Source organism: Triticum dicoccoides, chromosome 5B (assembly GCF_002162155.2).
Source record: "Triticum dicoccoides isolate Atlit2015 ecotype Zavitan chromosome 5B, WEW_v2.0, whole genome shotgun sequence".
Lineage (NCBI taxonomy): Eukaryota > Viridiplantae > Streptophyta > Magnoliopsida > Poales > Poaceae > Triticum > Triticum dicoccoides.
In genome coordinates this window covers 445,846,482-445,867,597 of record NC_041389.1, presented here as the reverse complement: position 1 = coordinate 445,867,597, position 21,116 = coordinate 445,846,482, and the positions used below count along the sequence as shown (strand labels likewise).

Genomic DNA, 21,116 nt, shown 5'->3' with positions numbered 1-21,116 from the left:
TAAACACAAAAATCTTTTATAAGACGTAGAAACTTCTTTGGGTTTATCAAACTAAAATATGGATATGTTAACCTGGGTTCTATAAAAACCGAAAAACTGAGTTTATGTAGTGGTTTTTCCATACCAGTTTTGCACCTGAGCTCATGCCGCTGACTATAAACTTCAGCAAGATCCGCGACGGTGTGTTGTCCCTTGCGCGAGCGGCATGACCTGCTCAATGCCCATGGTGACAACTGCGACATCATCTACTTGACACCGTGGGCGGCGGTGTGATGTCCTCGGCGTGACCAGCGTGACCTCTCGGCACCCATGGCGGCGACGGCTGCGGCACCATGGACAACGACAGGTTGTCCTTGTGCAACGCCGCTCTTTAGCGTTTATGGCGACGGGTGCGACACCATCGACGACGACATGTTCTCGACGCGAGCAGCGGCCTCCTCAACGCCTATGGCGACGGCTACGACATCGACTACGACATGGTGCTCCCGACGCAAGCAACGGGACCTCCTCAGCGTGGTGACGGCTGCGACACGCGCGCGCCGAAGCTCCATTTTACTCTGGATAATAGTCTCCCAGCTGAGACCATTGGCACGGTGCTCAGACGGCCCAGCGTAGGTGCCCTGCCATTGTCATTGTGAAGTGCGAGCGGCAGGATGAGTACGGATACTACTTCGGCCTTCCGGGTGACCAACATAGCATGTAAGAAGCTCAAATCCAACATCCACGGAATAATACTCGTGCGATTAAGCTCATGTTGCTTCCCGAACAAAGAACTACCTACATAATCATATTCTAATTTTCCTCGATCCTCAAACAAGAATGTATATATTTATCTCAACGAAAAAAGTAAATAAAACCGGTTTTCCTAAAAATCTTTCAAAAACTCGTTTTCCGCTGGCATCTAATTCTCCAGATCCAAACAAACAAAGGAGGCCATTACGGTCGTAGGCAGTTGGCGTTTGAGGAATAGTACCTCAGTCGCGGTCATAGGCTGTTGGCGCTCGATGAACGTGACCCTGTGGATGTTGTTTCGCGGTATGCCATACCCCAGCTGGTTGGGGGTCGGTGAACATGACCTCGTTGAGGCCATCCCACCACAGCCGGCTGGCGCTAGATGAATAGAACCTCACCGCCTCCATGCCCCGCGAGAGAGGAGAGGGAGAGCGAGGGAGGGGAGTGACCAAGGGGTTCGACCCAGTCGCTTTAGACAGAGGTCGTTAACGCCGCGTAGTCACCGTTGTCGGCACATGAGGGATTAGTCATGTTAAAACGTGCTCAGAAAATAGCTAAGCATTTTTTATTGTTGCCAGAAATCCGATTCGGCGCAAAATGCCACGAATCGTAAAATTATGCTAATCGTGACATGAATGTGACGGTTGTGTGCATTTTACTTCAAAAAATGCGACGAGACCGCGTCGTACGGTGACGGGACGGCGGGGGGCGGAGCAACCGAGAGAGACGGAGAACCTGGCAGCAGCCTCGCGGAGCCGCAAACGAACGAATGGACGGACAAACAGCCTCCCACACATCCCACGCCATCCCCCCATCCACCGTCGGCTCCTCCCCATCCGACGGCGCCGCGCACGCGCACGCCCCCACACGCCACCCTCGTGCGCCCTACGCCCTTCCAGAATCCTCCCGACGCCCCGCTCTCGTCGTCGTCTCCCCCCTCGACCCTAAACCCACCCTCCACCATTCTATCCCAAGTATAAACCCTAGCCCAGCCCCTTATCCTTTCGTCTCCCCCTCCCAGACACCGCGCCGGAACCCAAACCATCCATCCGAACGACCAACCACCAGCGAGCGCCGCGACAAGACCCCGCCCCTCGACGCCGTCTGCCTCTCCCATGGCGCCCGCGCTGAGCAGGACCCTGGGCCCGTCGTCGGTGGCGGCGCTGCGGCCGAGCCCGTCGCGGGGGCTGCCGCGGGCCGCGCTCGCGCCGCAGGGGAGGAGGCCCGCCGGCGCCAGAGGGGTCAGGTGGGAGGCCGGGAGGGGCCGGCTGGTCGGCGCGAGGTGCGCCTCCGCCGTCGCCGAGAAGGCCGCCGGCGAGGAGGAGGAGGCCGCCGGGGAGGAGTTCGAGTACCAGGCCGAGGTGGGTGGAGGGGCTCTAGTCCTTGTGTAACATCTGGTTGGATTTTAGATCCCGGAGCATTTAATTTAGGAGGCGAGACGACGAGTCGGTTCTGGATTGCTGCGCTCTGTAGTGCTTCATTTATTTACAGGATATAATATAATGATATTGACTGAGAGTCTGTTGCCAATTCGTTTGTGAGTAGGTAGGTTTTGACAGTTCCAGGATTGGATGTTTATGCAGTTTCTCTTTCTGTCCTGCAGGTTAGCCGCCTGATGGATTTGATTGTTCACAGCCTCTACAGCCACAAGGAAGTGTTCCTTCGGGAGCTTGTGAGGTCAGTCTTCTGCTCATCAATATGTATGATAACTGAACCATTATTAGAATCTCTGCTGACTATCTGACCTGGACAATTTTTTGTTTTCACCCAGTAATGCGAGTGATGCCTTGGATAAGCTGAGATTTCTCAGTGTAACTGATCCATCCGTGCTGGCTGATGGTGGTGACATGGAAATAAGGATTAAACCTGACCCTGATGCTGGCACAATAACTATCACGTATGTTCTTCTCTATGAGCTTAGCAGTTCAATCATCAATTCTGATAGAAGTCACAACTCAGTCTCAGACCTATTGTTTTGGATTTTACAGTGATAGTGGCATTGGGATGACAAAGGATGAGCTCAAGGACTGCCTTGGAACTATCGCACAAAGTGGTACCTCCAAATTTTTGAAGGCTCTGAAGGTGCACCTCCTTCCCCATCTAGCTTCATCAGTTTGTGTTCTATGATGACCTTTTTCTTCATTGTTGATGTTGATGTCAATTTGCTTTCTCTTTTTTTCAGGAGAACAAGGAGCTTGGTGCAGATAATGGACTTATTGGTCAATTTGGTGTTGGATTTTATTCGGCTTTTCTTGTTGCAGAGAAGGTACGGAATATCTATTGGATGGATGTTGCTGCATGTTTTGAGGAACAATTTCAAATTATTCGTACATCTGTTTTGCAAGCCAAAAGTAGTTTCAAACTTGTGGTTACTTGTTGCCTTGCAGGTTGTGGTGTCCACTAAGAGTCCCAAGACAGATAAGCAGTATATATGGGAAGCTGAGGCTAACAGTAGCTCATACGTTATCAGGGAAGAGACTGATCCTGAGAAAATGCTGACACGTGGAACACAGATTACTCTCTTTTTAAGAGTAAGATAAGAAGCTTATACTGATATTCTGTACAACCTTTATTACCTAAGTCCTAACATGACTCTTAACTATACTTTTGTTCCTTTAGGAGGATGATAAGTATGAATTTGCTGACCCTACGAGGATTCAAGGTCTAGTTAAGAACTACTCGCAGTTTGTTTCGTTCCCCATTTTTACATGGCAGGAGAAATCTAGAACAGTTGAGGTAGGATTTTGAGTATGCTCTGCTTTAAAGTTTAAACCTCCAGTCATACTAAGTTTCGTTGGAATTGATATTTATTTCTTCTCTTCTGTGCACTTGTTACATCCTCTAAATAGGTTGAAGAAGAGGAGTCAAAAGAAGCCGAAGAGACAGCAGAGGTTAGCTTTATGTGCATTTGGTTGTCACTGATCAAACTAATCCATATTGTATATAAAAATAATCCCTCCTCTTTTGTAGGGTGAGAAGGAGAAGAAGAAGAAAACTATCACTGAGAAGTACTGGGATTGGGAATTGGCAAATGAAACAAAGCCAATATGGGTATGTTGGCACCCAAATCATTTGTTTCCATATCCTTATCGTTGGTACCTGCAGTGTAACTGTCATGTGAAACATGTCTTTACTTTAGTACTCCCTCCGTCCCAAAATTCTTGTCTTACATTTGTCTAGATACGGATGTATCTAATACTAAAACGTGACTTGATACATCCGTATCTAGACAAATCTAAGACAAGAATTTCGGGACGGAGGGAGTAGTTTGGTTTTTTGTTGGATATATATTGAAGAAACAGAAGCTGAAATGAATTTTCTTGTCATGTAGATGAGAAATCCAAAGGAAGTTGAGGAAACCGAGTACAATGAATTTTACAAGAAGGCATTCAATGAGTTTTTGGATCCTCTAGCTCATGCACACTTTACAACAGAGGTGCGAACACTTCCGAAACTAAACGTCTGTTATGCTAATGCACACCAAACATTGACTTTTGTTGCAAACAGGGTGAGGTGGAATTTAGGAGTGTTCTCTACATCCCAGGAATGGCACCACTTAGCAATGAGGAGATAATGAACCCTAAGACCAAAAATATCAGGTTGTATGTCAAGAGGGTTTTCATTTCTGATGACTTTGATGGCGAGCTGGTATGTTGCCACAATTTTTTTATTCTGTTATTAGAGTTAGAAGCTACTGTACTTCTTTGGTTACTATGTTAACAATGTTGTAATGGGCCGCTGAACTTTAGTGTTATCTCTGCAGTTCCCCAGGTACTTGAGCTTTGTCAAAGGTGTTGTTGACTCGAATGATCTCCCTCTGAATGTTTCTCGTGAGATTCTTCAAGAAAGTCGTATTGTAAGTTACTGGAAAGCATTTGTGACTTAATCTGCAGTTGTTTACTTTAGTATGTGGTTCTTGGAACTAATTATCACCATCCATATGTTTCAGGTCAGGATCATGCGCAAGAGACTTGTTAGGAAGACTTTTGATATGATTCAGGATATTGCTGACAAGGATAACAAGGAGGTAAGAGTTAACATCCTCTTATTCCCAAGCTGTCATTTCATCGGGCTTGTCTTGAAGCTTGACGTGCTTCGTGCAGGACTACAAGAAATTTTGGGAGAGCTTTGGCAAATTTATGAAACTTGGTTGCATCGAGGACTCAGGGAACCAGAAGCGCCTTGCTCCTTTGCTGCGGTTTTATTCCTCCAAAAATGAAACGGATTTGATAAGTCTGGATCAGTATGTGGAGAATATGCCCGAGACCCAGAAGGCAATCTATTATATTGCTACAGATAGTCTTCAGAGTGCAAAGACCGCTCCTTTCTTGGAAAAGCTGCTTCAGAAAGATATTGAAGTATGTGCTTATCTTGTTGATCATAGAATTGATTTTCTGTTGTGCTACAGTTAGCTTAAGCTGACACTATTTCATTTTTTAAGGTTCTCTACCTTATTGAGCCGATTGATGAGGTAGCTATTCAGAATCTGCAGACGTACAAAGAGAAAAAGTTTGTTGATATCAGCAAGGAAGACCTAGAATTGGGTAAGTGAATTTGAATTGTCATGTGATTGGTTATAAGCAGTTTCTGCATGACAATAACATATATTGGCTGTTGCAGGCGATGAGGATGAGGACAAGGAAGAAACCAAGCAGGAATACACTCTTCTTTGTGACTGGATAAAGCAGCAGCTGGGTGACAAAGTTGCCAAGGTCCAAATTTCGAAGCGACTCAGCTCTTCACCATGTGTTCTTGTATCTGGCAAGTTTGGTTGGTCGGCTAACATGGAAAGGTAGCTGGATGGTTCAATCACTTACCCAATTTGGTAAACTAAGCGCGCAGTTGTTGTCCTAACACACCTCTTCAACTTGATATGATAGGCTTATGAAAGCACAGACGCTTGGTGACACATCAAGCTTGGAGTTCATGAGAGGAAGAAGAATTTTTGAAATCAACCCCGACCACCCTATTGTCAAGGACTTGAGTGTAAGATACCCGCAATCTTTTCTTGCATATCATACCTATTTGTTGTTGTTCAATCACTAATGTATACTTCGTGAATAATAGGCTGCTTGCAAGAACGAGCCAGAGAGCACCGAAGCCAAGAGGGCAGTTGAGTTGCTGTACGAGACTGCCCTGATCTCCAGTGGATATACTGTAAGTACAAGATACCTATATGCTCTCGTTCATGGTCAATTATGATACATATCGCTCGTGGCCTAATGATTGTTGCTTTGTCTAGCCTGAGAGTCCAGCGGAGTTGGGGGGCAAGATCTACGAGATGATGACCATCGCGCTTGGCGGGAGATGGGGTAGATCCGGCACCGACGAGGCTGAGACCAATGCCGACGTCGACTCTTCGGAAGGTGTTGTAACGGAGGTCGTTGAGCCGTCCGAAGTCAGGACTGAGAACGAGAATGACCCATGGAGAGATTAGTTAGTTATGTAGGCATCCATTTTTTTAAAAAGAAATACCCTGGAGGTGGATGAGCAAAAAATAGAAGTATCACTGGAGCCAGAGTGATGATGACATCGAGCGATGGACTGTCTTTGTAAGAACACTGAGCTCCAGAATCTTTTGTTATCTCCCAAGGCTAAATTTTGTAGGTGACTTTTTTGACGGCCGTGAAATTAATTTGTCTTTATTACTGTACTATATACGTATGTTTCATGCATTTTACCTGCCTACTCTTTTTTGTTTCCGGAAACTTGTATCAATGATGCGTAGTGTATACAAAAACTGTCATGGCTATTCTCTATCTTGTGTCAATTGTCATGGCTTCGTTCTTCGTGAACTCCAGTTTGTACTGCACGGGAGCCTACTTGTGTGCGCTGGGCGTCTTTTTCTCCGAGGAGCTCGGGAGCACCAGGGGTATTTGTTGTACGTGCGCGCTAGCACTCCTGTGGATTGTTAACAAATTTTCTGAACAATTGCCATGAAATACTGACTGTGATCACTTGCAATCCCTTCATGTTACGGACAACAAACATGACAGAAGTGACACAGTTCATAACAGACAAACAAAGATGATGCTAAAGCTGAGTAGGACAGCCCGGTTCTATCATATACTCCCATCCCTTCCTAAATATTTGTCTTTCTCGGTAATCCATTTGAACACTCTCACACACAACCAACAAATGATTAAATACGTAAATCTACACTCTAAGATATGTTATATACATCCGTATGTGGTAATCCATTTAGACACACAATCAAAATATTATAGATGATCAGGCGCTCGGGCACAAAAGCACTCTGTTCACTTACACAAGGATATCCCCCGGTATTGAAAGGTGGATTGGGGATTACACATCTTATTGGCTGGGTACCCCCCCTCCATCCTTGTTTTGATTTCTTCCCCTCCATCTCCTGCTTTTTCACTACTTCTATCTAAAAACTGCCTCGGTAAGCCCACGTCTTATTGGCTTAGCAATAAAATCCTATTCTTTAAAACCAATAAAATCATTTTTTTTGTATGCTGTCACAGTAACAATAAAATGATAAGTAAATCATCACGATTGAGTACACAATCTCGTTAAAATTATACAAATAATGAATGCGCAGTTATTTGTTTGCCCCGTTCCAATGACCGAGTAGTAGTAAGAGTGATAGACGTATACCGCTGAAACACACAAATTAAAAAAGAAATATTCTTCCTTCGTTGATTAGAAAAATCCGAGATACTATTATTTTTCTTGAACATCAGTACAGACACAAACGCTCATATATACACGCATACACTCATCTCTATGAACGCATACACGCACACCCTATCCCTATGTGCACATTCAAGAGACTGAACCGGCATATCATCTTGAGATTTTACGAAGTCAGCGTAGGCAACTCGTAGTCCAAGGAAACCGTCTCTCCCACTAAACGCACATCGCCGGAAATCCTGAAATAAATCCAGGATAAATGCGAGCACCAGAATTTGAACTCTAGTGTTTTTTTAAGGAAGATCTGAACTCTGGCGGCTGGGGATACCACTGTTCATCTAACCATCCAATCACAGATTGGTTGAAAAAAAAATCGAAGATACTAGCAGGCAACGCTACGTCTGTAACACGAGCTATCTGTACGGTACTAGTACAACGCCAGGTACACAAGGGGATCGCATCGACGGAGGGTACGAGCGCCTTTCCGTTTGCTTTTGACGAGGGAACCGCGAGCAGCCAAGGCGTGCGGCTGGCTCCTCGCCGCGATCTCTCTCCGGTCGCCTTGATCGTGCCGGCCATGGCGGAATCCGCCCAATCCCGCGGTAAGCTAGCTCCTCCTCGCCTCGGTCTCTTAATTTGTTATCAGCTGATCCTCGAGTCATGTAGGCATTGTCGTCGAATTTGGAGGGTTTCCTCCTCCTACAAACGTGGGTGTGGATTTGACCCTGCGACCTAGTGATTCCAAAAACTGTTGATGCCATTGCCCAAGAGCTGAAACTTCTGGATCTCGGTCATGTCGCGGCAGGGTGCCGTAATCTCGATGTCATTATTCTCAAGGGACCAATTGTCTGTTCCCAATCATAACCCCTCACTGTATTTCAGGCGACTCGGGTTCTTCGGCAGTTAAACGGAAGTGCCCACCCTGCCAACAAGATGACGGCGACGACGACCGCACCGGTTCAAACTCTCACAATGGAATCAACTCATGGAACAGCCTTTCCGAGGTACCTACTATACCTCCTTTCGCTACTGTAAGATGTTTTGGATATTTCAAAATAGACTAAATATGGACTGAAATAAGCAAACAGACACACTAAAACGTATTTATATACACTCAATTCAGAAAAAAGTTAGAACATCTTATCATTTGGGACGAAGGGAGTAATAGTTTGCTTTGACTGTATATTATGCTCCCAGACTATTCCAGTTCTGTTCGGTCAAAGGAATTGCAACATCGTTTCTCTTCTGAATTAGACCTTGTTAGTGGGGTGCCAAATATTCAGACGGATGTCAAGCTTGCTTTTATTTCAGTTGGTTAACCACACCAAGTTTGTGTTCCAGAAAAGAATGTTGCACTATTAGCCTAGTGATGCCATTGTCCTACTGTAGAAGTAAACATGCATCATCTCTAACCAGCTACTGACCAGTCATGTTCTAGTCCACTTTCTTAACACAAGATTATAGTGCCACTACATATGGATCGTTTTTTTTTTGCCCCACTACTGGTTATTGACGCCATCGTTCTGATATTATGATGCCAATGCGCTGATCGCCTCCCTTGCTTCTGCCTGCAGGATGTCGTGCATCATATACATGGCCTAATGCCGCTGCGAGACGCAGCACGTGCTGCGTGCGTGTCTCGATCATTTCGACGTTCCTGGAGACACTATCCTAACCTCACCTTCGGCATGAAAGAACTGGGCTTGATTGGAAAAGCAGCCACAGTGGACGAAGGAGCAATGGATCTTCTAAGCAGAACTGACCATATCTTTGGAAATCATTCAGGCATCGGAGTGAAGACGCTTGAGCTTCACCTCCCCTGGAAGTGGAACAGACTCGACACCTCTTACGTCGACAGGTTCCTCAAGGCTGCCATTGCACCCGGTATCCAAGAACTCACCGTGATGCTGCCCTTGTTCCGGCACTGCAGAACAGACTACAACTTCCCGTGCTCGCTTTTATCAGGCGAGAGCGGGCGGTCAATTCGGTATCTTAAACTCACCAATTCTATTTTCCATCCCACCGCCGGACTTGGTTGCCTGACGAGATTGCACCTGCGGTCCGTGCGCATCAGCGATGACGAGTTGGGGTGCTTCCTTTCTGATTCTTTGGCTTTGAGGCATCTGCGACTCTCTTGTTGTGATGAGATCGTCTGCTTGAAGATACCTTGCCTGCTGCGGCACCTCAGGTCCCTGGAGGTGTTTCAATGTAAGATGCTACATGCAATTGAGAGCAATGCCCCAGATATCTCTAGTGTAGACCTTGGACTTGGCGACCAAGTGGATTTCTCACTCTCACTGGGAGATGGTTCATCTCAAGTGAAGCAGCTCCGAATATCACCTGCATCCCCAAGTTATGCTCTCGGCAAGCTTCCATCAATTACACTCGCTCTTGAAGCCCTTAACATATCGTTGTTGCCACACGAGGTATGCATAATCTCAGACTTTAGACCGATAATTCCTTGGTTTTGTATTCCATCTCCAGCGGATCCTCTAAACTTAAATTCCTTGGTTCTGCGATCAGCTATTGCTCTAAGGACTACTCCCTCTGTTCCATAATATAAGAACATTTTTCAAGCCATGTAAGCTTGAAAACGTTCTTATATTATGGGACGGAGGGAGTAGTTGTTATGTCAAGTGACAAACTAATCTGATGCACCTCTTTCTTCAGCAGGTGAGCACACCAATGGTGCCTGGAAAATTCCACCACCTCAAGTACTTGAATATTTCTCTTCCCGCTGTCTCGGCAGCAGATGAATATGATTATTTGTCTCTGTTAGCTTTTCTTGATGCTTCTCCTGCCTTAGAGACTCTCGTCTTGAGGGTAAGTCCTGTTATATAGCCATTCAACAATTGAGTATTATTACCGTTCCTTTACAAAGTCGGTTTATTAATTAGCTCAATTGTCATGCCTATTGTCTTTAGTTGATCATAGATTTCTATTTTTACTACAAAGCTAAGTAATTTAGAAAATAACAGTATCTCTTTTCATAAATACACGATACAGTAGAAAGCTTGCAATCAAACTTTGTCAACTCTCTTTGATATAGTTAACCATTTTGACTGGTCAGGTTACAGCTGTTCCATTAGATTTGTCAGGGACCACTACACAAATATCATATTTCTATTAAAATAGTTATAGGAAAGTAACGGCCAAACATGCATATTTGAGATTGTAACAATGCTCAAAACATCATTTATTTGTGAACAAGTGGGAATATTGAGGTACATATACATAGATAATGCGCATCTCATGCAAATCTTGTCTTTGAGCCCATTTTTATTTTTCAGACGGTTCATCTAGAACTGTTGTCATCTTGTGAGAGTAGTTGACATTAACATATTGTGCCCTTGCAGTCAGCGAGGATTATGAACTGTGTTAACAGAGGCTACGGTAGGATTCACCGTGATGTTTCACATTTGGCGCGGGGGCAAGAATTTCGCCATGATAGCCTCAAGAATGTGACGATCTATAGTTTCTACTCTGCTAAGAGCATGATTGAGTTAACCTGTTGTATGCTGAAGCACACGGCTTCACTTGAGTGCCTGACGCTGGACACCACCTATGGTTACTCTAGGTGTTCCTCATGCAGAAGCGGCAGGTGCTTCCCCATGGACACGCGTGATGTCCTACAAGCCAAGAAAGCGCTCGTGGCTATAAGAAGATACATCAAGCCCGAAGTACCCTGTAATGTCAACTTGATTGTTGTGGAGCCTTGCAGTTCCTGTCATGTGAGCGATAACTGATTCTATACTTTTCTGTTTCAACTTAGAACTGCATATTTACATGGTATTAGAGATACGGAAAAAAAATGTCACTTGGCCAAGATTTTCACAAGACATGTTTGTTTTTAAACCGTTTACTGTTCACCTGGGGTCATCTGTGCTTGTGATCAGCTATGGATTACCAAAAAAACTGAGGTACTTCTCTGTGGTTGAGACTTTCATAGGATCTTAGTTGTAGGATCATTTAGCCGGCCTCATTATTACCATTACATGATGTACATAAGTGGGCATAGGTCTTAATAGTTAGTCTAGTATAAAACTTATATGGGTGTGGCTAGGTCTCGGTCGACTGAGATTTAACGGAGTCTCGGTCAAGTGGCATACCATGTAAGAAAGAAAAAGGAAAATCTTAAAAGAAAACTTTGCACGAATCTTAATGTATGATTTTACATATATAGTATCGACTGAGACATGACCAAGTGACTTAGCAAGCTGAACTTTTATTCACCCGGTCACATGATTGCTACATATTTGGTTTGTCTAGCCCGAGAGTCTAGCGGAGTTGGGGGGCAAGGTCTACGAGATGATGAGGTCGGCTGTTGTGAAGGTGCTGCAACGGAGGTTGTTGAAGCATCCGAAGTGAGCACTCAAGACTGAGAGTGACCCAGCCAGAGATTAGTTAGTGTTGTAGGCATTTTTCCAGCCCTCTTCTTGCACCACACTCAACCATAGATAACTATTGAATAAATATAACTTGGTGAAGTGAGCATGGGGGTGGGGGGCATATGACCCCTGTCCATTCCATAATAGTGCTAACGTCATGTTCTACAAATCACATTTTTTAAATTTAAGGGGCGGCAGCCTTCAAATCGACTCGGACAGGTGAATGAAAGGGCAATGGTGTGTGTCCTCCGCTCACCAACTTGAACCCCAGCACATACAAGTTTTTTTCTGAAAAAATATCGAATCTGTTATAAATATTTGTCAGAAGTACAAAGCACGTACGAGTTTCAAGTGTGTTCACCCTCTGTTTGCATCATGGCATCAAGGTCCACGCCACCTGACGTCTTGTCGGCCTTTAGGTTCTCAAACGCACACAACTTTTGGATGCCGACTTTCGACACGTACTAGTGTGGCTCCGAAGGCAAATAAGGGGAAGGGCAAAGCGAAGAAGTAGTGTACTACTATATGTTTATATATTCATAGATAGACATTGCGTTGATTTACGCTGCATGAATTATATGAATGTGGGACTGAGATATGAGGAGACAACTTAGGGGGCAGACAAATAGGGGCCAAGCCCCTCCTGTCCGCGCGTCCACGGACATATAAGGGTAAAATAGTGCAATCTGATTGAAGATTCTCTTGTATTCTTCCCACTTTCTATGCCTCTTGTGTAAGTAGATGATGCGTCTGGTGTTGTCGTGGGAACATTGATAAAAGCGATGCATAGGCGATAAAAACCAAAACTATTGCAAAAAAAGAGAGTTTTCGCTTGGTTTATATTTTGAAAATAATAAAGCATATTAAAGAGAAAACTATTAGGTTGAAGCCAACTGGGTGCCTACATAACAAAAAATTGTAACATGACCTAAATATATTTGCTCCAACGTCCCAATGTATATACCATATATGCCCACACAAATATTCCTGAAACAAATTGACATACATGATTGCTGAGGTGGCATGGTTGCATGTAGGAATGAAATTGGAGCCGAATTTTTTAGTTTTTCTAGCGGAAAAATGAAAACGTAGAGGAAAAATGAAAGTGAAAAGGAAATTTTGCAAAGTGGAAACGAATTTTTGTGTGTGCGGAAATGAAATGATATTTTCCGGTGGAACAGGTGTAGAAACGAAATTTTCTGTTTCCGCTAATACGAAAAATCTCTATTTTGAATATGAGCACATGGCTGTTTTGTAGCCCAACAAACACACAATTAAACCGTACACACAATGAGCAAAATAGCCCAGATGGCCCAACTTCTACAGTACTACTACCACACATCGAGCATGGTAGAGAGCAGAACCCCTAACCCCTAATTGAGCATGCAGCCATCACTGACATATCCTATTATATAGCCATGATATATCACAAAATTTAGTAATCATCTTATCAATTGAACAACTTTGTTAGTTTCCTTGTTTTTTGATCTATGGTTCAAGGGGTCTTTAGCCTGTAAACACTCCGCTTTTATCTCTGTGTCCGTGTCGTATTTGCTCCATTTTGTTTTCGGTAGTGTTCGCTTATGTATTGTTTCTAGAGGTTTTGTTTTCGTTTCCGTGTAAAAAAGAAAACAAATGTGGCAGCACCTAGTTTTGTCCGTTTCCATTTCGTTTTCATCCCTAGTTGCATGGATAGGACAGTGCACAAATTATAACTTATGACCACATGCATGATTTAATGTCGTGGTTGCGTGAAGAGAAAAAATAGGTTGTTGTGTTAAAAAAAAGGAAAAATAGGAAGAATAGAGGATTAACTCTGCTCACTACTTTTAAATTTAATAAATGGTTCAGCCTAGCATTTTGCCCGCCGTAGACCCCTCAAATAGTTACTCTCTCCGTCCCAAAATATAAGAGTGTTAAAAACGTTCTTATATTTTGGGACGAAGGGAAAATAATGTATGTTCGGAATGTGGATGGTAATATGCAACGGCAGACGATGAGACATGATGTGCTTCGAGGCTGTGCGAGAGCAGATAGAAGGGATCAGAGGCTAGCACTCCCGGGAGCCACACACACCCACTCCCCCCCCCCCTCTTCTGAATATAGCATTAAAAACATAGGGAAATCCTACCAATACCACATCCATCAATTCCCCATGAAAATGAACACCACCCAGGTATTAGTATCCTAAAATTTCAGTTTTTTTAGTGTGGCACCAAGAGGCACAAATCCTCATCCTTCCCAGGCAAAATTTTGTGTTTTGACCCTTCTCTAAAAGTTAATCGAGATCTGGCCCTAGTTTGCAAATATTTCGAGATCTGACCCTTTTGCTACCACCAAGATCCATGGCGATAGGGTGTAACATCCCTACCGCCAAACAGGCTAGCGGTAGCCCGTACAACCCTACCGCCGAGGTGCCCGGCGATAGACGTGAGTACGCACTGTGTCTCATACTTAGAAAAAAAAATTACGATAGAGCATGCAACCCTACCGTCAGGGACCTACCGCCATGGACCCTGACGCTAAGAAAAGGACCAGATCCCAAAACAAATTCAAGGCAGGGTTTTGCACGAAATTTAGCCTCCTTCCCAATAGGGCTGCAAACGAGTCGAGTTCGAGCGAGTTGGATTAGGCTCAACTCAAATCATACTAAAATTCGAGCGAGCTCAAACTGGGTGAAGCTCAAGGTCGAGCGCTAGAAAGTGGCTCATGCTCGGCTTGTAACGATCTCGAGTCTATCTCAAGCTAGTTTCGAGCTAAATAAGATGATATTTTTAACAATCTAAGGCAATTTTTTGAACAAGATCGGCCACAACACAACCTCAGAAACTATTATAGAATATTATTTTAATCAAAACAATGATAAGACTCCCTCCGTTCCTAAATATTTGTCTTTGTAGAGATTTCAACTAGTGACTACATACGGAGCAAAATGAGTGAATCTATACTCTAAAATATGTCTATATACATCCGTGTGTGGTAGTCCATTTGAAACTCTAAAAAGACAAATATTTAGGAACGGAGAGAGTATATCTTTTTCAAGGTAGTTTGGTGTATTCTCTCAGTGAAGACAAGTAACTAATAGCAAGAGATCCTTGATGAATTGCCAAGAGAAAAAAACAAAGTTGGATCTACTCCCAAATGTTGACAAAAATAGCAGGATATTTAATACGCAGCTGACCATGTACCAAATTAAGGCCTAAATTTTCTCCGTGCTTTATTAAGCTTCCTAGTTTGCTAGTAGATAAAATGAAGAGAAACCATACACCACATATATGATAGTAAATAATCCTATTTCCTTTTAATTTATATCATGATTATGTAATATAATTGTATTATATCGAGCTATCGAGCTGAAATCGAGCGAGCCATGGTTGGCTCAAGATCAACTTGTTTCTCGATCGAGCTACAAAAAGGTGCTCATACTCGACTCATTTCTTACTGAGTCAATCACGAGTCGAGCCAAAAAACGAGTCGATCTCGAACGGCTCATGAGCATCGAGCTTTTCTTGACCTTGTCTATCCCTCCTCCTGATCCCTGACGAGGCAATCACACAAGTAGCGCACGGGCCTCACCGCTGCAGCCTGGCTTCGCCCCTGCCCGAATCCCTGATGGAAGCCCCGCACATGTCAACGGGGGCCGCCGCACGTGGAAAGGCCACGCCGTTCATTCCTAGCCACCGCGCAGTCGCGCACCGACGCCCCGTGGACACCACGCAACGGCAGGCCTCTGCTCTGACGAGCACCAGCACCAGCACCAGCGGCAGCAGCGTCAGGGCAACCAACCAGCAGACGCGTTCGATGGGTTTCTGCCAACGACAGCAGCAGAGCAGAGAAATCAGTGAGCAACAGCGGCCGATTAGACCCCCGGAACCCGACGTGCATGGCCTGTACCCGCCACAGTTCGCGGGGCGGCGGCCTTCAACTCGACTCGGACAGGTGGTGCGGGGGGCAAGGGCGCGTGTGCTCCGCCCACCACCAACCCGAGCACGGGCACGAGTTACAGACGTGTCCAGCCTCAGCTTGCACCACGGCCAGGGCAAGCAACCATCTGCTTCACAGACCTGCGGAGTGGTGGTCGTCGAGTTACTCCAAAGCCTTGCAGCTGTTCGTCGTCGTCGCTTGCCGCCGACTGCACCGTCCCCGCGTGAACTCCGCGCTACGTCCCACCCTACCGGACGGTCGAGGGTGGTAGGGGTAGGTCGTCCGTGCGGTGAACCTGAGCGGCCCGGCTCTGATCGCCGTACTGGTGACCCGACCAGGTGCACATACGTGCACGTGGAGCAGCCAGCCACAGGATGGATGATGTATGTGCTCGTGGCAAAGAAAAACGCTGACTGAAGCACAGGAAGAGGCAAGAAAATCCAGATATACATGCATGCATCGATCGTACTAGGAGTATCACCGGCTACAGCCCGGCCGGTCGCATCGATCGATTTCCTGTCGGCGTCGCGCGCACACAGTGTCGACGCAATCATACGGAGTTATTACAAGATGAAACGCAAGCAAAACTTTCTCAACTGCAAGGGTACAACCAGGTCGCAGGAAGAAGAAGATAATTTGGGACATGGGAACAACAAGGACCACGAGCTCCGGCCTCTTCATGTCTCCAAGCCCTTTTTCTCCCCGACGGAAGCTTCAGAAGCAAGCCAGGGTCGGGTTGTTCCTTTCTCCAGCTTGGAGGAAAGGATGTCACGTAATCAAGTATGGTATCCCTTTTACTGCTATCATTGTGCAGCATCCACCGAATCTAGCTATATGGATATGATAAACAACAGGCACGCCGCAATAAACATACTTCTCAAGCACTTTATCATGTTCCAATCAACCACATTTCACCATATCCACCACCGATCGACGCTCTTACCTGCAACAGCAGAGTTCTTACTCCCTCCTTCCGAAAAACTTATCATCAAAATGGATAAAAATAGATATATCTAGAACTAATATACGTCTAGATACATCCTTTTTTATTTATTTTGATGACAAGTATTTCCGGACGAAGGGAGTACTTACCAAGATGGCAACGATGAGAGTGGCAGCACATGACAAATCCAGTGGCTCTGGGCCTAATTGCTCGTCCACCGTCTACATGTAGCACGTACTACGTACTAATACCAAAGCAAACAAAAGACATGTTCTCCTGGTCCTGCAGACTGTTGTTGAAGTGGAGATACGCCGTGAGCAAGCTAGGCATTTGGCAGGCATGGATGACAGGCAGACACAGCGGCGACAGGAGGCCTTTTGAGCTATGCCAGCCTCACGCTTAACCTTGTAATCTAATGCTAATAAATCATGGGCTAACCAAACCCAGGCAGGCAGGTGCATCTAATCTCCCCCCAGGCCTCCCTGCCAGGCCCCCACCATGAGGGCGAGGCGCTACGGCCACATGGACTACAGATGGAAATACCTGTAACACTGCGTTGCAAGCAAAATGGTTTGCTCCTCCCTCCTTGGCTTTGGTGACAAGAGAAGAGAGGGTACGCAAATGGTTGGGGAAAGTTATGGGTGACAGTTGGAGCTTGCAAGGATAGGCCACCCTTTCCCATTTAAACACACTGTCATCCTTTCACCCCCAAACACACCATAGCCATACACACGGCCCAGCCCTGAAGAATTCTCCCCCCCCCCCCTCTCCAACTCCCTCTGAATTCTTGATCCTTTGAAGAGGGCTGATTGCTGGAGGATCTGGTGCTCTTCTCGGGTTATGGGTGCTCAATAGGCGTAGGCAAGAACAGTGCCATCTTCAGTGCTGCATTGTTGAGGATATTCAGATTTCGGGAGAAGCATAAGAGTAGGTGCTCGCAGAATTCTCCCTCGACCTTGTTCTGCCTTGTTTCCGTTCTTGGCCATTCTTGTCTCTCTTTTGGTCTTCCACTCCGAACGCCTGTCATGGAATCCTCCATGATCACCGGGGATGGCGGCGAAGAGTGCAACAGTAATGAATCCGGGTGGACGATATACCTGACCTCCCCCACGAGCAGCTATGAAGCAAAAGACAATGGCAGTGAAGGGAGCAATGTTGAAGATGGCAGTGGCTACATCACCGAGAGGAGGAAAGGGAAAGAAGAGAACAACGCGGATGACGATGGAGATTACGATTCCCTGGCGTCTGATGCTTCCACAGGGCCATCTCAAGTGAAGGTGCTTGAAGGCAAAGAAGAGAAAGATCGTCAGACAAATGACGGTTGCAGCAATGAACATGGCAAGGATGAAGAAGCTGAGACACTTACCAAGTTCCCGACAGGCAGCAACAAAAAGGCAGGCAAGGTGAAGAAAGGGGACGAAAAAAGCAGCAAAAGAGGCCACAATAGAAGACGTAGCTCATCAAGAACAAGCTTCTTTTGGTAACTGATGTAAAAACCTTGCTCATCTAGTCCTTTCTTATCAAGCTAGAATCCATGTCAGAGGCACGAGGAATTGAAGGCCTTGTCATGGTCCCTGCTATTGCCTTCTATTGTTTTGTCCATTTGTTAGCCACCCCATAGGTTAGTTCTTCCTATGCAAATCTGTCACCATTTCATTATTATTCATTGCCCTATTCTTAATATCGACATTCAAGCACTGCATGCCCTCCTATGTTTCTATAGACATTAATGATCACTTTGTCCAGATACACCTCCCCAATGAGGTGTTGAGGCCACCAACCCAAAAAGATAATTCGGTTAAATGGCCTTCTGCTTTCCCCGAAAATTTATAGGTCAGAATATCTGCATGTGTTAAAAATTTATTCAGAAAAGGCGTATATAGAAATCTGCTTTATCGTGTGTCTGTCAATAAGCTTTTCACGTTTGGTGAGCAATCTAATATACTCCCTCCGTCCCAAAATTCTTGTCTTAAATTTGTCTAGATACGGATGTATCTAACACTAAAACGTAACTAGATACATCCGTATTTAGAAAAATCTAAGACAAGAATTTTGGGACGGAGGGAGTAGTATTGTCTACCAGTTCAGTTATATGAACTGCCATAGAGCAAAAAATAATAGGATTTACACAATTCTCCTTAACACATTTTTCTTACCCTTGAGTAAAGCAAATCCTATCATATATAGTAGATCAATCTTACTACAACTGATGCGGCATTTGCACATGAAACCTAGGAATATCCGGCCCTTCCATATAAGAAGCATTAGACAATGTACAGTAGATTTATAAACAATAAGATGCAGAATATTTCAAGAAGACGAATCAACGATTTACTGTACAAACAAGTGTTGTTTACAGGACAGCATAAGTAGACAAGTAGTACAAGGTACAAGAGCCTCCACTATCACCTGATATGTGCAATTCCTACTCTTTGCGTCTACAGTAGTTCCCTAAAAGCAGCAGTAGCATCAGATGGAGCACCTTCTGCTGGGCAAATGATGCAAAAGAAGGAATTACCTCCCAACAACAACCTCATTCCTGAGATAAAAGAATGAAAAAACATAGTAAGGGGAATGGTAATCAGTTAATCACTAATCAGTTGGTACATATGCTAAAGAGTTCGATTGAACTAGCAAAGACAGGGTAAAGCAAAACTGCAAAAGAGGTGATTGAGTTATTTCAGATGAAGGTGAGCACTGTGCACAATCAATTTCGATAGGCCTTACAGCAGATATGCATGTTAAAAACCATGGTTTTGGCCGTCGAGTTGATGTTTCATTGTGAAAGTTACAGTTATCCAAAGTAGGCGAGGATGGTGATTTGTGAAATCCCTAACTTTAAGTCATTTCACTCAGGGGTGGCCAAACAAGACCTAAGACCTTAGCTGTAGCTTTCTGATGCTATTTTTTCTGACCAAACACATAAAAGTCACTTCATTCAAAACCATCAGTAGCCAGCTCAAGGCCCCCAAAAGAAAGATCCCTAATCACACAGATTACTATCATGCCTAATCTCACACCAGATATTCTCAGAAACAACGAAACAGCAGGCACAATCTTCAGGGAATATCAGTCCAGGGTGTTCCAGCTTGGAGCCCTCTACAAGTAATCAATCACAACAAGGCTAGGACAACGAGGGGAGCTAACCTGCCACATTAATTTGTGAGACTAAACACAAAATGCATCCTCAGCAAATATACTTCACATGGCACATTTTTTAGTTATAAATGCTAAAATGTGGTGACAAGGGTCAGGGAAGAAAAAAAAACAATGCTAGGGGAATCCTGCTAAATGTCAATTCCATGGATTCCAAGTAGGACGACGTGCTCCTACTCAAACCATCGTGGCATCGTCCATACGGCCATACCTATCCACATAGCCAGTCAGGAAGCATGAACATGTCGAGCGAGCACAGTGTTTCTTCGATTCCATCCAAAATTCACAAACTACAGTGCAAACAAATCAATTCCACCGCATTACACTCCACGGCACAACCTTGGATTTGAATTGAAATGAACCGATGAAATTCTGGATAGAAATCAGGCTTACGATTAGGATGTGCCGAGGGGTTCGTGGACTTTGTGGGAGGCGGCCCGCGGCTACGACGCGATGGGCTTGGAGTGGTGGAGGAAGGCGGCGGAGCAGAGCACGGTGGTGACGACGGCGAAGAGGCCGAGCGCGAACATCAGCGACAGCCCGGCCACCGCCAGATCCAGCATCAGCTGCGCGCCGTGGAACACCGCCCCCAGCGACATCCTCTTCCCTTCCCTTCCCCGACCCCTCGCCTCGCCCGCGACGCGCTCTTCTCGGAGAAAGCCCGTGGCTATATCACGGCAACGGAGAGGCGGACAGAGCCAGAGGAGGAGGAGGAAGAGAAGCGGCGGGACACGCGGCGCGGCGGGGGCAGAAGGGGAGGCGGCGAGCCGACCACCTGGACGAGCGCTCGTGCCATCTGTGAACCGTGAGTCAGTGGCACAACGATCACATGGAAATCAGGAAATGTGATACTCCCTCCGTTCCACAATGTAGTGCTTCCTCTATCCCCGTGATTTAACTTTGATCGTAAATTTAACTACCAAGACCGATTGCGGCGGGAGCAAAAGTTATATCAGTGAATTTGTATTCGAAAGAAGTTTTTAATTATGTAATTTTTTCTCCCGCCGCAATTGGTCTCGTTCGTTAAATCTATGATCAAAGTTTGAGCTCGGGAAGCGCGGACGCACTATATTTTGAAATGGAGGGAGTATATTTTTTCGTAGTTTTTATTTTCCGTAGAAGTTTCGAAAATATAAGACACACATTTTTTTCTCTTAAAAATGTTTCTTTTTGGAAACACAGTATTGACCAGAAGTTGACATACACACATCACTATGAACACTTTCGAAAGATTGACTAGTAAACTTGAGATTAATAAAATTACGAAAGACACCTGGAGTTGAGAAGCATGTCATACCACCAGAGAAATACTCCTC

General features: G+C 45.1%; 3 protein-coding genes and 1 long non-coding RNA gene across 4 annotated transcripts; 3 read left to right on the top strand and 1 right to left on the bottom strand.

Annotated features, from left to right (window-relative positions):
• Nucleotides 1-1,688: 1,688 nt before the first annotated feature.
• On the top strand, nucleotides 1,689-6,407 carry LOC119310397 (heat shock protein 90-5, chloroplastic-like). The gene is made up of 19 exons (XM_037586162.1): nucleotides 1,689-2,093; nucleotides 2,336-2,409; nucleotides 2,504-2,629; nucleotides 2,721-2,814; nucleotides 2,915-2,998; nucleotides 3,120-3,263; nucleotides 3,352-3,468; nucleotides 3,582-3,623; nucleotides 3,703-3,783; nucleotides 4,064-4,168; nucleotides 4,240-4,380; nucleotides 4,496-4,588; nucleotides 4,682-4,759; nucleotides 4,836-5,090; nucleotides 5,174-5,276; nucleotides 5,353-5,524; nucleotides 5,613-5,718; nucleotides 5,800-5,889; nucleotides 5,975-6,407. Exons 1-19 carry the CDS (start codon nucleotides 1,848-1,850, stop codon nucleotides 6,167-6,169), a joined length of 2,346 nt encoding a protein of 781 aa, XP_037442059.1. The 5' UTR covers nucleotides 1,689-1,847; the 3' UTR covers nucleotides 6,170-6,407.
• Nucleotides 6,408-7,930: 1,523 nt separating this feature from the next.
• On the top strand, nucleotides 7,931-11,206 carry LOC119310398. Its single transcript, XM_037586163.1, has 5 exons — nucleotides 7,931-7,991; nucleotides 8,272-8,393; nucleotides 8,964-9,815; nucleotides 10,063-10,212; nucleotides 10,746-11,206. The coding sequence occupies exons 1-5, from the start codon at nucleotides 7,967-7,969 to the stop codon at nucleotides 11,133-11,135; spliced, it is 1,539 nt and encodes a 512-aa protein (XP_037442060.1). The 5' UTR covers nucleotides 7,931-7,966; the 3' UTR covers nucleotides 11,136-11,206.
• Nucleotides 11,207-16,935: 5,729 nt separating this feature from the next.
• Nucleotides 16,936-18,325, top strand: LOC119305705 (protein SOB FIVE-LIKE 3-like). The gene has a single exon (XM_037582157.1). The coding sequence runs from the start codon at nucleotides 17,670-17,672 to the stop codon at nucleotides 18,126-18,128; it is 459 nt and encodes a 152-aa protein (XP_037438054.1). The 5' UTR covers nucleotides 16,936-17,669; the 3' UTR covers nucleotides 18,129-18,325.
• A 435-nt stretch (nucleotides 18,326-18,760) lies between these two features.
• On the bottom strand, nucleotides 18,761-20,242 carry LOC119305704. The gene is made up of 3 exons (XR_005148748.1): nucleotides 20,194-20,242; nucleotides 20,012-20,090; nucleotides 18,761-19,183 (listed from the first exon to the last, which is right to left on the bottom strand). It is a non-coding gene; the product is annotated as an uncharacterized LOC119305704 (long non-coding RNA).
• Between the last annotated feature and the right edge of the window lie 874 nt (nucleotides 20,243-21,116).